This window comes from Gigantopelta aegis, chromosome 9, assembly GCF_016097555.1.
Source record: "Gigantopelta aegis isolate Gae_Host chromosome 9, Gae_host_genome, whole genome shotgun sequence".
Taxonomy (NCBI): Eukaryota; Metazoa; Mollusca; class Gastropoda; order Neomphalida; family Peltospiridae; genus Gigantopelta; species Gigantopelta aegis.
This window is the reverse complement of record NC_054707.1, coordinates 65,983,772-65,998,515: the sequence shown is the minus strand read 5'-3', so window position 1 is coordinate 65,998,515 and position 14,744 is coordinate 65,983,772. Positions and strand designations below refer to the sequence as shown.

Genomic DNA, 14,744 nt, shown 5'->3' with positions numbered 1-14,744 from the left:
ATAATAGTGCCATAAAAGTAAAGCGTATTCATCTTTGCCGAAATCTAGCATTTCTAACTAGAAACTCGAGTTGATATGATAACCTGTAGCTCTCGTGCTAGACATAGTTCTTAATAAAACGTGCAAATATAATAAGAAATTTTCGTCAATCAACCAAACAAAAACAAAATTTGTTTACCTATATTTACTATTAGAGGGAAATACATAGCGATAGGTAAAGTATAATTAATACTATTTCAATGATATTGTTCAAGTAAGTTATATACGAAAGGGTGGTTGATTTAAATTTAAACAAACAAACAACCAAACGCATAAATAAATAAATAAAATAAATAAATAAAAACTTATTTTACTTCAGAATAATAGATAATATTTAGAATTATAAAATATATATATATTTATTTTTTAATTCTCAAATATTCTTAAATGCACCCAAGGAAGGTCATTTTTAAATTTGACCACACCCTATAAATGCAGTCGTCAATATTAACCTTATTGCCCTCGACTTGAACCATTAGATACACTTAGACATCAGCGTGTTTCAATCTAGGGTAGCACATACCACGGCCTTTGATATACCAGTCGTGGTGCACTGGCTGGAACGCGAAGTAGCTCAATGGGGACTACTTACAAGGACTTATCTCTAGCCATTAACAACTAACCATAATATCTTGTCCCGATAATCGGTGGCGCAGTGATTAAGCCATCGGACTATATGCTGGTAGGTTTGCAGCCCGATATCGGCTCTAGCCCAGAGCGAGTTCTTAAGGGCCCAATGGGTAAGTGTAAGGCTACTACACCCTCTTCTCTCTCATTAACCACAAACCAACTAACAACTAACCATCTGTCCTGGACAGATAGCCCAGATAGCTGCGGTGTGTTTCCAGGTAAGCATGACTGAAACAACAACAACAACAAAATTCCTTTTTTAAAATGTGGTCTAAGATCACCGTAAAACAGCTATTTTAAACGACTGGACACAGATAGACTTCTGTGGAATAGGACACTCAATTATTAATTTTAAAAAAACACCCTTATTAATACACACTAAAGTTTTAATATAAATAAAATAAAATAGTGTTATGGGTGTATACTCATTTTAAAACATTAAATACAATCTCTCTCTCACACTCGCTATCTCTCTCTCTCTCTCTCTCTCTCTCTCTCTCTCTCTCTCTCTCTCTCTCTCTCTCTCTCTCTCTCTCTCTCTCTCTCTCTCCGTTCCTCAAACCGTATCTTTTTCAATGAATATAGTTTTTCCTTGTATTAAAATTAAAGAATTAATCATCTTTATGAAGTTCGTTTTTCACGGGACGGAGGGGGTTCGTGGTCCTTTGGTGGGTGTTTTTTTTTCAGATTGTCTCCCGTTTCTTTTTTTTGCTTCCTTGTCAACGTTCGTAACTATTTAAAGTTAAGGAATAATCTATAGAAAGCAAGCAACTAGTTTCTTGAACAAATTCAACGCGGAAAGTCGCGACTGCCCGATAAAACAAATTTCCACACGCCAGTTGTAATATTTGCTCATTCTTCCGCAACTGAAGGTGATTGTCGGGGGGGGGGGGTTCTTTTTTTTTTTCTACAAATCTTTGTTAATGAAACTTTATCACGGAAATAATTTTTCAGCAAAGAATAAAATAAGAACAGGAACAAAACTGAATATACTAATACACTTGTCTAAAACGACCAGCTGAAGAACTTTGGTCTTTACATGCAGGTGGTCTAGTTACAAAGGTCACATGAATGCTTTTCCGTGGAGAGAGGATATACTGCAGTGTCCGTAATAGACAACCGGCCTCGGTGGCGTCGTGGTTAGGCCATCGATCTACAGGCTGGTAGGTACTGGGTTCGGATCCCAGTCGAGGCATGGGATTTTAATCCAGATACCGACTCGAAACCCTGAATGAGTGCTCCGCAAGGCTCAGTGGGTAGGTGTAAACCACTTGGACCGACCAGTGATCCATAACTGGTTCAACAAAGGCCATGGTTTGTGCTATCCTGCCTGTGGGAAGCGCTAATAAAAGATCCCTTGCTGCTAATCGGAAAGAGTAGCCCATGTAGTGGCGACAGCGGGTTTCCTCTAAAAATCTGTGTGGTCCTTAACCATATGTCTGACGCCATATAACCGTAAATAAAATGTGTTGAGTGCGTCGTTAAATAAAACATTTCTTTCTTTCCGTAATAGACAGGTGTCATTATGGACGCTGTCCTGTGAAACTGGTAACTCGTGGAAGTTTATTTTGTTTATCGACACCACTAGAGTATATCCATTTATTAATCGTCGGCTATTGGATGTCAAGCATTTGACGTATAATCTTAGAGGAAACCTACTACATTTTCCCATTATCAACTATGGGTCCCTGCACACAGTACCAGGTTTGAGGTGTCAAAATGTTTCTTGTTAGAGTACTGGCATATCATTCAGCAAAAATTAAATATAATTTATTGATGAATCATAAAATATATTAGTATGAAAAATTTGTTACAGAGAAAATTAATAGGCAATTATCCTTTTCTTTCATTCACCCCCCCCCCCCCCCCCCCCCGTGTCTCTCTCTCTCTCTCTCTCTATCTCTTCTCTCTTTTTTTATGAATGTAAAAGAATTTGACACAACGACTTCACATCACTTTATTCGCAGTTGACATTGAATTTATTTAATTTGCGCTGTTAATCGTGGACGGCGAAGTGCCTGAGTCACGGCCTGCAAGGCGTTACGTCATCGATCCGTTGACTCGGGCGCCACTCGGCGACGAGTTTGCGATGTGCGGGATGGGGGACAGATGTAACACCGCGGTGACGTTTCCACGGCGCGGAATGTCGCTCACATGGACTCGACGCTGCTCTGAGAAAACATAAACATAGCCGAGGAAAACACTGCACACACAAAAAATACACAAAACAAATTATTAGTATACCTGGAGCTGAATACATTTACATCAAGTTTAATTAACACATGGCAGAAGACGTTTTGAAGAAAATAATATGCAATGCCTAGACACTGCGGTTGCTTAAACCACAACTAAGTTTATGTTTTGCTTGGTATATATATAATATATATTTCATGTTTTGCTTGGTATATATATAATATATATTACATGTTTTGCTTGGTATATATATAATATATATTTATCTGTATGCATCTAATGTGTTCTTGTTGTCCTAATGTCTATAGAAGGTCAAGACCAGTCGCGCGTGCAGGGGGAGGGTTTCTAGGGTCAACCCCCTCCCCGCTAAAACCAGTTTTCTTTTTCTTCAGTATGTTTTTACGGGGGAGCATGACTTGATCCAACCTGTACAATTCGCTCGCCACAGTCGATCCCCCACCCCATCCCGTACAACACGTCTTTTTAAATTACTAAAATTTCATATCAAATGAATTGTCTTGTTTAGAATATCAGTGTTTGTATGTATGCAAAATCTTTCTGATCGCCTGAATGTTTCTAGAAGTCAAGATAATATTTAAAGGGCTATTTCTCGTTCCAGCCAGTGCACGACGACTGGTATACCAAAAATGTAGCGGGTTTCCTCTGATGACTACGAGTCAGAATTACCAAATGTTTGACATCCAATAGCCGATGATTAATTAATTAATCAATGTGCTCCAGTGGTGTCGTTAAACAAAACAAACAAACGAACTCGTGGATACTTAGTCCGGATACTTAGTCCCTTTAAATCGATATATTGTCCGATAATTCTAAAGACTTCATGGGACTACAGTCATAAAGCATTTACCAATCTCCAAATACAATTTGAAAATTGTGAACCGTAACGTGCCGGATAAATATATATGCGAGTAGACACTTTTAGTTTATAGAATATCTTGGATGAGTTAATTTGGGACAAGGTATTGTCCGTCTTCAGAATTAAAATGTTCGGCCTTGTTATTATTTAAATAAATCATTTACAGTGAAGGACAATACTAAATTATAACATCAGAAAATAAAGGATTTTAAGCTACAAAAAGTTATTTTACTCAGTCACGTGGGTTATGAAAAGCGAATCTTGAAACCGGTGACACTTTTGACATTTTTATTAGATAAATACCTATCTAATTAGTACATTATTTACCTGCGCATGGGCGTTCACGGGAACCCTTGTGATCCAGCAGTGGGCGCCACGCGTCAGGTTCCATTGCCGCTTGCTCTTTTGATCTGCGTGAAAAGGGAAAATATGGAACACGACGACTCTAGAGCTAAAATCGTTTCAATAAGCCGTTGTTAACTTCTTAAGAAATTGAAAATTCTTTATCGATAAAGTTTTTGTTGTGTTGAGAAAAGCATCTATTATGGCCGACTGAGGATCCATTAGCGCGGGAAACGTCGCAATTTACCTAACCTCACGCACGCACGCGCTGGCGCGTACTTGTTGCCGCCATTTCAAACCGTAATTGAGCCTCATAGAATGGCACATGGGCTCTTCATCTTGCATTGCTTATCTACCAATATCTTTGTTTGCACTTAATTATCATCTGTGAAAAAGCACCTGATATCGCCGACTTGTGGCCATTGTCGCTTTTCTTCTCCGCCTTTGTCTGCAGGTAAAGACTGATCTGAAAAGACGTCATGCGTTTGAGAGTCGGGATCTGACCAGGTAAATGTACCGTCCATTTCATTCGAGCGGCAAAAACACTTGCGTCGTCTGTTAGCCAAACAGCTCGGTGTAACGGACGTGCATTCAGCATACGCGCCGCATAGCTCGTGCGTGCGCCGATTCTTTTCTGCAGTTCTATAGTGGTTTTTCATGAAATATTGCCTTTGACAATACGTCAAATAAACTGGATGGACTGCATCCTTGTGCCTGGCTGATTTAGCCGCCGCCCATTGTGTGCTGGCGGTCGGGGAGGTATTGTTACGCTGTCGTTGTTGTCGAACTGACGTGTTTGTCAGTGTGTAGGCGATCATAATAAAAACACCAAGGCAGAGAAATTGTTTTGCCTGCATGAAGTTATGAATATTATTTGTTAAAATGGGGAGGTTTGGTTTCATGAGAACCCCAACCCCAGTCTAGTCAAGGGAGGTTGGTGGAACAGGAGCGGATCCGGGACATATTTTGCGGGGGGGGGGGGGGGGGGGGGGGCGGACTAACGGCAAAAGGCACGTGCCATTCCAATGAAAAAAAAAACATTAAGAGAACAAAAAAGGGGTACTTGAATATTTTTAGGGAAGACGGGTCCCCTGCCCCGCCCCTGGATCCGCCTGTGTTGCGCTTTAGGAAAATGTTCTTTTAGGCGCCTCTCTGCTTGAAAAAAAAAGTATTTTCATATCATGAAACATATTTTAATAATAGGTGAATAGCTTTTAAATTTGGAAGCTAAACCGGAAGGTTCTAAACAATAAGTTCCCTGTCAACCCATTTGCTATACGTTTTATTTTAAATTTTATTTAAATCGCTTAAAATTTCAAATAAAAGACTTGTAAAAAGATCAATCACAATGAATTGAAGGGTTTGTGAACACAAATATTTGGGGATTTTTTAAAATAATAAAACAAAGTCAAGCTTGGTGCCTATGTCGCAGAAGTTAGTTTTAATTTTGAATAAAGACATTTCACATTGTAGAGAATTTCTGGCTGCAATTTAGTTTCTTGAAGAAAAAACATATATCTAGTTTTGTGAAAGTTATTTCCGAGCTACAAGTTCATCGAATATGCACAAAAACAAATTTCAAATAATATTTGAGGACGAATAGTCGAAATGTTGTGATGATTCAGAAACAAAAATAAAATGGCCTTTTTCAGAATATAGGGTATTAAACGAGCTTCCATTTCGTATCATATTTATGTCCCGAGTGAAATATTTTTCAATTGTCACGAGCTTTAGCGAGTGACAATAAAACTATTTCACGACGGAAATAAACATAATACGAAATGGTAGCGAGTTTAATAACATATTTATTACTCATAATCGATCCTAATTTATATCACTCAACTATTAGGTTGACGTTCCAGTAAGGTTGTAGTGCGCTAATCGATGACGTAACGCCAAGCGGGACGTATCACTGATATGTACCATGATATTTTTATCGATATGGGTAATAAACGTGGTAGATGTTCCGGTTGGTTGCAACTGTGTGTTTAACGTCATGTCAAACAATTCGATGCAGTAGTTTCGAATCCCATCAATAGACATTTTTATCAAATGCTATAGAGGATTGCATTGAGTTCATATTTTCTTAGATATTAAACTAGACTTCTGACGTCACACCATTGTTTAAGTCTTTGGTCCTCATGGGTATTTTTTCAAGAATCGACTGTTAACTGTGTATTGTCCATTACGTGAAATACATGGGAAAATCCCACATTGTTTTAAACGCATAGCCGAAAGACAGACTGCGACCAAAAGCTGCAAGATTACCATCCCACCTTAAATCTAATTTGCATGTCTTCAAAATTCTGTTTACAAAACAGAAAACAAATACTTCTTACTTTTCACTCTGGCCTGGTGCTTATAAAACTTAGAGTCTAGATTCGAGAATAATATAGTCTGAGAGAGTAATGTCACGAAAAGGCCATACAAACCGTATGCGTGTGACGTCATTAAAGAGTGAGTCTGGACTCTAAACGTTTTATAAGCACTGGCCCTGGAGCTAATGTCAGAAGATACAGAAGCCACAAAAACACCTTCTGTTACAATGTGTGGTCATCTATACAATCTTAACAATAAAACCGTTATCTGTGATCAAGACTGTATCTCTGCGTAATGCAGAGTCGAATGGGAACTTGACAAAATACTGGTTGATTCTATGAATCTCTAGCTACCGCCTCGTCTATAGGAGGACAACCACTCTCGAGGACATCCTTTACTGGACAATGCATAATTTTGATTGCCATAAAGAGGACTGCCACTCCTGTACTAGTTTAATAAATCAAAACTAGCACAGGACTGAACCCATTGGAATAAGTAGAGCTGTGATGACATGCACTCATGCATCACTGTCAAAACACTCATGATATCAGGTGTTTGCGAAAGATGCGGATATCCTGCCCCACCGGTGGTACCAGGTTTAAAACGATGAACATAATGGTTACATTACCAGGCCGCTCCTATAGGAGCACGACGGGGGGGGGGGGGGGGGGGGGGGTCTATAGTTATCAATTTGAGTCTAATGTCAGAAGATACAGAATTCTTAAGGTTGGACTATACCAATTAAAATCCCATAGGCGATCACGTCAACGTTTGTGTTTAAAAACACTATAATAGCCGATGTATTTTTTGTGCTGGGGTGTCATTAAACATGCATTCATTCATTCATTCAAAAACACTATATGCAATATATCAACAAAACTATGACACATAAATATCAGTATTACAACCCCTTCCTCAAAGTATTAACTGAAGAATGGGGAACCTTTCATGGCTCATTTTCGGTATAACCAGATGTTTTTACAACACCTCTAGTTTCGCACAAAATTTGAGTACTTTTTTTTTTACATGTACCCCATGCATATTCCAAGCACAAGGCTACTTGACACAGTGGTACTAGATGAATTAAAATTTTATACACTTTTAGCCCAGATGAAACTGATTTTTTTTTTACAACCAACACACTCACATTTATAACCAATCACAGGACTTGTGGTGTTAACTTCTCTATTAAAAGTTCGGTACATCTCGAACTTTGACTCAGCCGGAAATTAATTGGTTTAGTGCTACCTATAAACATCTTATCTAACAATGTGTGGTGACCTATATAGAAGCTCGAAAATAAGTTACATTACTATGCCGTGCGGTACGAAGGGGAGGGGACTTTTTTCTATTTAAGAGAGAGGCCTTTTTGTTTAGCTGAAAAAGTCCCTATATTTTTGTGATACCATTCGTTGTACTGTTTCTCACACTGACAGTGTTTGGCTCGGTACAACGTTACAAACTCAAGGGTAATTTATTTGTGGTAATACAATGCAAATAGTTATCAAATATATATATATATATATATATATATATATATATATATATATATATATATATATATATATATATATATATATGTTGTTTAATGTACCTACCGAACGTAAGTAATATATTTAAACGAATGTTTGGTTTAGGAATTGATAACCAGTTAAATAATGCATACTTGTTTCTCTTCCTGGTGCAGACGGGGTTGAATAAGAACCGTACCGGATTTGATTGAACAAATTAACAAGGGATTTACGAAATAATTATCTGTAACGATTGTATCGATTACCGTGGATTCAAATAACAATAGTTGTTTTCAGGGGCGCACCTAGCCTAAATCAACTAAGAGAAAAACAAAACAAAACAGGATATTGTAAAATAGGGGGTACGTTTTAGTATTGGGGGAAACTGTGCTCCTACCACCCACCCACCTGCTCACTTAGTAAAGCCATGGTTTCTCTTGATTATGTACATAATATTATGTCTTCGAGAAATCTTCATTTAAGTTTAGCCGGTCAGGGAAGTAGCCCAGTGGTAAAGTGCTCGCCTGATGCGCGGTCGGTCTAGGATCGATCCCCTTTGGTGGACCCATTGGGCTATTTCTCATTACAGTCAGTGCACCACGACTGGTATACCAAAGGCCGAGGTATGTGCTGTCCTGTCTGTGGGGAAAGTGCATATAAAAGATCCCTTGCTACATTAAGAAACATGTAGCGGGTTTTCTTTGATGATTACGTGTCAGAATTACCAAATGTTTGACGTTCAATAGCCGATAATTAATTAATCAATGTGCTCCAGTGGTGTCGTTAAACAAAACAAACTATTAAAGGGACACACCCTAGTTACGGCTAGTTGTTAACCATTACGGTGGTGTTTTTCGCTATTAAACCCATTTTTTCACAAATAAAGTTGCACTTTACTTACCGTTTATTATTTAGAATATACATTTCCATTCACCTGAAGTGTTTTTTGGTAATCCTGGTAATCCTGGTGTTTGTAATACCACAAAATACATTTTTCGTATTTCTTAAAAACGCACGCGCGTTTGAGAAAAAAACGTTGAGCAGACAAGGTCTAATCTATTTTTAGAGGGGATATTTCCATTTCAATGTCACAGACGTTGGTATACCACGTGACCGTTATCATTTTGGTTCGGTTTGTTTTCTCGTACACGGTTCGCGCAATCAACATCCGATTTGTTGTTGTTCATTTGTGAGATTTTTCTTCACAGTTCGTGAACATTTTCAGTAACAATAAAGTTCAGACAAGTAAGTGTCTCAATACAAAACGTTACAAACCCTTAAAACCAATAATTTTGCTAAGTCTTACGATATCTGGAGAGGGGATACAACCAGGACAGAACAGTTGGAACATGTCCAGGAGAGGTGAAAGAAACGCACCCCAAGTCTGTGAAATTTGTCGTGACGTAGGCATTGTTGTGCTTCGAGCGACATCTACCGGTGACATCAGAATACTAACTTTCAAAATTATTTCAAGCAATTGGGACATGGGGATTCCCATGGTATTTATCGATATAAAACCTGCTTTTTCACTCCATTTGATAAAAACGTGATCTAAGTGTGTTACAGGTTTGTAGATTAACCAAATTATAATTTATTTTCGCTGGATGGAACTAGGGTGTGCGGCTTTAAGTTTAGCCAGTTTGCTATCGATGAAAATTGGTAAAACAAAGAAGAGTAGACTACGTACTGGATGCGAGTCTCGGTGGCGTCGTGGTTAAGCCATCGGACTACAGGCTGGTAGGTACAGGGTTCGCAGCCCGGTACCGGCTCCAACCCAAAGCGAGCTCTAAAGGGCTCAATGAGTAGGTGTAAGGCCACTACACCCTCTTCTTTCTCACTAACCACTAACCAACAAACAACTAACCCACTGTCCTGGACAGACAGCCCAGATAGATGAGGTGTGTGCCCAGGACAGCGTGCTTGAACCTTAATTGGATATAAGCACGAAAATAAGTTGAAATGAAATGAAATGAGTTTATTTACACCTAGTCGCTGATTAAAAACATATGCTGAAGTGTCAGTAAGTCAACATTTCTTTTCTTTAAACTCATTTGGCTTTGAATCTTTAGACAAAGATCAAGATATAAAACCGATGCATTTTCCAGATGTTGTGTGTGAGGGTGGGGGGGGGGGGGGGGGGGCGGCGGGATAAATCAATGTCATATGTCCATGTCATTATGAAATGTTAATACTCTTTAGCACATTGAAAAAGCGAACGTGTGTACATTTGTATTTACTATTTAAATTATGTTGTTGTAATGATACACCGCTAGTGAAATAATTAGAGTAAAATGGCCTAGTAATGTTGGTATAAAGTGCTCCTACTGGCAGTACCTATTGGGAATTGCCCTATTATCCCAGTTGGTCGAGCACTAGACTCTCACAATGAAGGTCCCTGGTTCGAATCCCCCTCAGTGGAGGTTGATTTTTGTGTTACATTTGAACTTTATGATGTGACCTAATTTAGATCTATTCTTACAGTTTTTCCCGGTTCGTGTTGCACTCTTAACCATGGGCACTGCACCCCGTAGCATCGAGATCCTTCCGCTGAACTAATGGTTCCGCGTATTGACACAATGCAACGAGCGAAATGAAGAAATTATTTAATTTCTAATTCCCCTTTAGTGAAAAACCATCATTTTTTTCCACACAACCATCTCTTCAATTCGCCGTTCTTAACTTTTAACGGACTTCATTTTTTCTAGTTGTTCGATTTCCTGGGCTACTTAAAGAAGTGTTTGACGGACGTGAAGTGTCGCACTCTTCAGTGCTGTAAACCAGAAATTATTTTGGTTTCTGATGAAGGTTTACCCAGAGATGGAAATACAAATAGCCCCGTACGCTTCCTGCGGTGTCTTTGTGCCTAAGTCCCGTTGAACAATTACAAGCGTGAGAAACGACAGTTGCTTAAACACGACGGCAAATGCACGCCAAACCCATAGACTGGTTCTAGGCGTGCGAATGCACACAGCGGCGAACGCGAATCGATTCCAGTCCCCAGTAGCGGCATGCAGACCTTGGAACTGAATTAAACTGCAAATAGTTTTGTTTTCACCGAGCTTACCATCTCTAATTTCACGTTATTAAGTGGGGTAAAATGAGCGTAAAAGGAGATCATTTTATGAGTATTTTTTCTGTTCTATCAGCAATTGCCTTACCAAATCTAGAAGGTGTTTTATGTATTGACGATAACACCCATTAAGCTGAGGAAATTTTGTGTTCGAGTATATCACATATCCATACATCTTATATTCTACTTTACTTTTCTTTTCTTCGTTTTTTTTTTTTTTTTTGAGGGGTGGGGTGGAGGTGGGGGTGGTATTTTTTTCATTGTATGCTTTTTTATTTCTTTGTGAAACCAGTCCGCTGGCGACTGTTTCTATTTGTACATTCCGACGCCATATAACCGTAAATAAAATGTGTTGAGTGCGTCGTTAAATAAAACATTTCCTATTTGTACAAATTGTAGTTTTTAACTTCTTTGACATTTCCACCTACTCTCGGATATACCGGCCTCGGTGGCGTCGTGGTTAGGCCATCGGTCAACTGGCTGGTAGGTACTGGGTTAGGATCTCAGTCGAGGCATGGGATTTTTAATCCAGATACCTGAGTGAGTGCTCCGCAAGGCTCAATGGGTAGGTGTAAACCACTTGTACCGACCAGTGATCCATAATTGGTTCAACAATGGCCATGGTTTGTGCTATCCTGCCTGTGGGAAGCGCAAATAAAAGATCCCTTGCTGCTAATCGGAAAGAGTAGCCCATGTAGTGGCGACAACGAGTTTCCTTTCAAAATCTGTGTGGTCCTTAACCATATGTCTGACGCCATATAACCGTCAATAAAATGTGTTGAGTGCGTCGTTAAATAAAACATTTCTTTCTTTTATTCCGTTTCAAGAATAAGGGGCCGTTCATCAATCATTTAACGTAAAATTGGGCATTCTATTTTAACATTCCCCATGTAATGTTTTGTAGCTCTCAGACCACCACCCCTCCCTTATCGTAACTTATGTAACTATTTCAAATAACGCTCGCCCCAACCCCCACCCATCCCCTCCCACCTCATTTAACACATATTGGATTTTCTATTTGGTCCTTGAACTAGTCTCAGGGGTGTGATGGAAAGCCATAATAGTGATACCTCCTCTTAAACGGTGAAATCAGAGTCGAACCCTCAAAAAAGAAATCCACCTCGCAGTTGAAGTAAAAAAAATAATTAAAAGTTTGCTTTGTTTAACGACACCATTAGAGCACATTGATTAATAACATGTCAAACATTTGGTAATTTTGACATACAGTAATAGAGAGGAAACCCGCTACATTTTTCCGTTAGTAGCAATGGATCATTTATATGCACAATCCCACAGACAGGATAGCTCATGGGCTTTTATATGCCAGTCGCGGTGAACTGGCTAGAACTTGAAATAGCCCAATGGGCCCACTAACGGGGATCGGTCCTAGACCGACTGCGCACCAGGCGAGCGCTTTACAACTAGATGAAAAAGAAAGAAAGAGAAATATTTTATTTAACGATGCACTCAACACATTTTATTTACGGTTATATGACGTATGGTTAAGGACCACACAGATATTGAGAGAAGAAACCCGTTGTCACCACTTCATGGGCTACTCTTTTCGATTAGCAGCAAGGGATATTTTATATGAACCATCCCACAGACAAAGTAGTACATACCACGGCCTTTAATATACCAGTCGTCGTGTACTGGCTGGAACGAATAATAGCCCAATGGGCCCACCGACGGGGATCGATCCGATACCGACCGTGGACACATTGAGCTATTTCTCGTTCCAAACAGTGCACCATGATTTGTATATCACAGACCATTGTATGAGCTATCCTGTCTGTGGGATGGTGCATATAAAAGATCCCTGGCTCCAAATATAAAAATGTTGCGGGTTTCTTCTCTCAGACTATATGTCAAAATTACCAAATGTTTGACATCCAATAGCCGATTATTAATACATCAATGTGCTCTAGTAGTGTCGTTAAACAAAAACAAAACTTTAGAAATATCAGAGAATGGGTTCCTTAGAGTTGTTTAGAATATATTATATAAGAAAAGGAAAATAGTATTTGTTTATCGATATCTCAGCACATTTTAAACTATTTGGAGTCTGAAATATAGTTACTTTGACATTTATTACAACTGCTACTACATTGGTTAATTCATCCGATAAAGGAGAAAGGATCGTTTATATATACGTTCCTTTAGAAAGGACATTACATACAACGGCCTTTGAATATACCAGTCGTGGAGCACTGGTTGGGACGGTTAAAAACCCCGCAGGGCATCGGGTGCGATCAATGATGCGATCGCACCTCAGGCGATTATTTTACCACCGAGCTACATAATTATTATTATTATATTTTATATTGGATATTTTCAGAACTTTCCATACAATGAAAACTTTTTTCCCTTTTAATGACATATGTATTATATATAATCTTATTTAATATTTGTAACGCCTATTAACTGTATGGTTACGTCTAATAAAACACTTTGTTTTGTTTAACGACACTACTAGAGCACATTGATTTATTAATCATTGGCTACTGGATGTCAAACATCTGTTAAGCCACTTATAGTCGCTACATTTTTCTATTAGTAGCAAGGGATCATTTAGATGGGATAGCACATACCACGATAAAGTTACACGATAAAGTTTGTTTTGTTTAACTACACCACTAGAGCACATAGATGTATTAATCATCGGCTACTGGATGTCAAACGTTTAGTAATTTTGACATAGAGTATTAGAGAGAAAACCCGCTACATTTTCCCATTAGTAGCAAGGGATCTTTTATATGCACCAGCCCATAGACAGGGTAGCACATACCACGGCCTTTAATATATAGTGCAGTGGCTGGAACGAGAAATAGCCCACTGGGCCCACCGACGGGGGTCGATCCTAGACTAATAGCGAGCCAAGCAAGAGCTTCACCATTGGGCTACGACCCGCCTCAGGTCAGGTCATAGGGCTTTACGTGCACATTCAGAGCAAGCTGTTGTTGCGCACGCCGACCTGCCTCCAGATTATATGAGGCAGTTGGTCCATGGATCTAAGAAGATTGTTCACTTGATTGCCTAATAATGTCCACTATACATTAGAAGACCCATTAGAGCATTGTGTTTTCATTGTTATATATAGGGATGGGACGATTCGGGTTTTTTAATCTTTGGTTCGATTTTCGGTATTTGGTCCACGGTTCGATTTATTCACGATATTGCACAAGTAGTACAAATACACCAATGATCATACATACATTTTTATAAACTAGTTTAAGAGCAAGACACTTTATTTTGAATGGTCATTTGTAAATTAACTGTAAATATAAAACTATATTTTGACTAGAAAACACAAATTGCATTTTTACCATGCCATGTTAGCGTGTCGGGTCTGGGATACTTGGGCAATGTTTCCCCCAGAATTTTAGTTCAGAGGGTTGGCAAAATACTTTGGGGGCGACAATGCTATGGTGTCCAGGGATAGTCTCTCCCGTATTATTATTTTGTTTTAATTCAGTTGTCTTTAGATGCATTCTGACATAATATATACATAACATAGAACTCTAAAAGAAAGATATATGTCGACATATTTCTGTAATGTTTATTATTATTACGATAAGGTTAAATCTTTGATGAGAAGTAATTTAAAAAAAAAGAAGTATGGAATAACTCGAATGAGCACAAATACATAATATATAGGCCTACTGTTGATTATTTAACTAAACACAAGTTACATGAAAAGGTATCACTGATTTAAAAAAAAAAAAAAAAACAGAAAAGAAAAAAACAAGCACAAGTACATGGA

At 38.7% G+C, this 14,744-nt stretch overlaps 1 protein-coding gene across 1 annotated transcript; it reads right to left on the bottom strand.

Moving 5' to 3' along the window:
* Positions 1 to 2,626: 2,626 nt before the first annotated feature.
* LOC121380642 lies at positions 2,627 to 4,621 on the bottom strand. The gene is made up of 3 exons (XM_041509560.1): positions 4,481 to 4,621; positions 4,067 to 4,149; positions 2,627 to 2,840 (listed from the first exon to the last, which is right to left on the bottom strand). The coding sequence occupies exons 1-3, from the start codon at positions 4,603 to 4,605 to the stop codon at positions 2,710 to 2,712; spliced, it is 339 nt and encodes a 112-aa protein (XP_041365494.1). The 5' UTR covers positions 4,606 to 4,621; the 3' UTR covers positions 2,627 to 2,709.
* Positions 4,622 to 14,744: the final 10,123 nt, after the last annotated feature.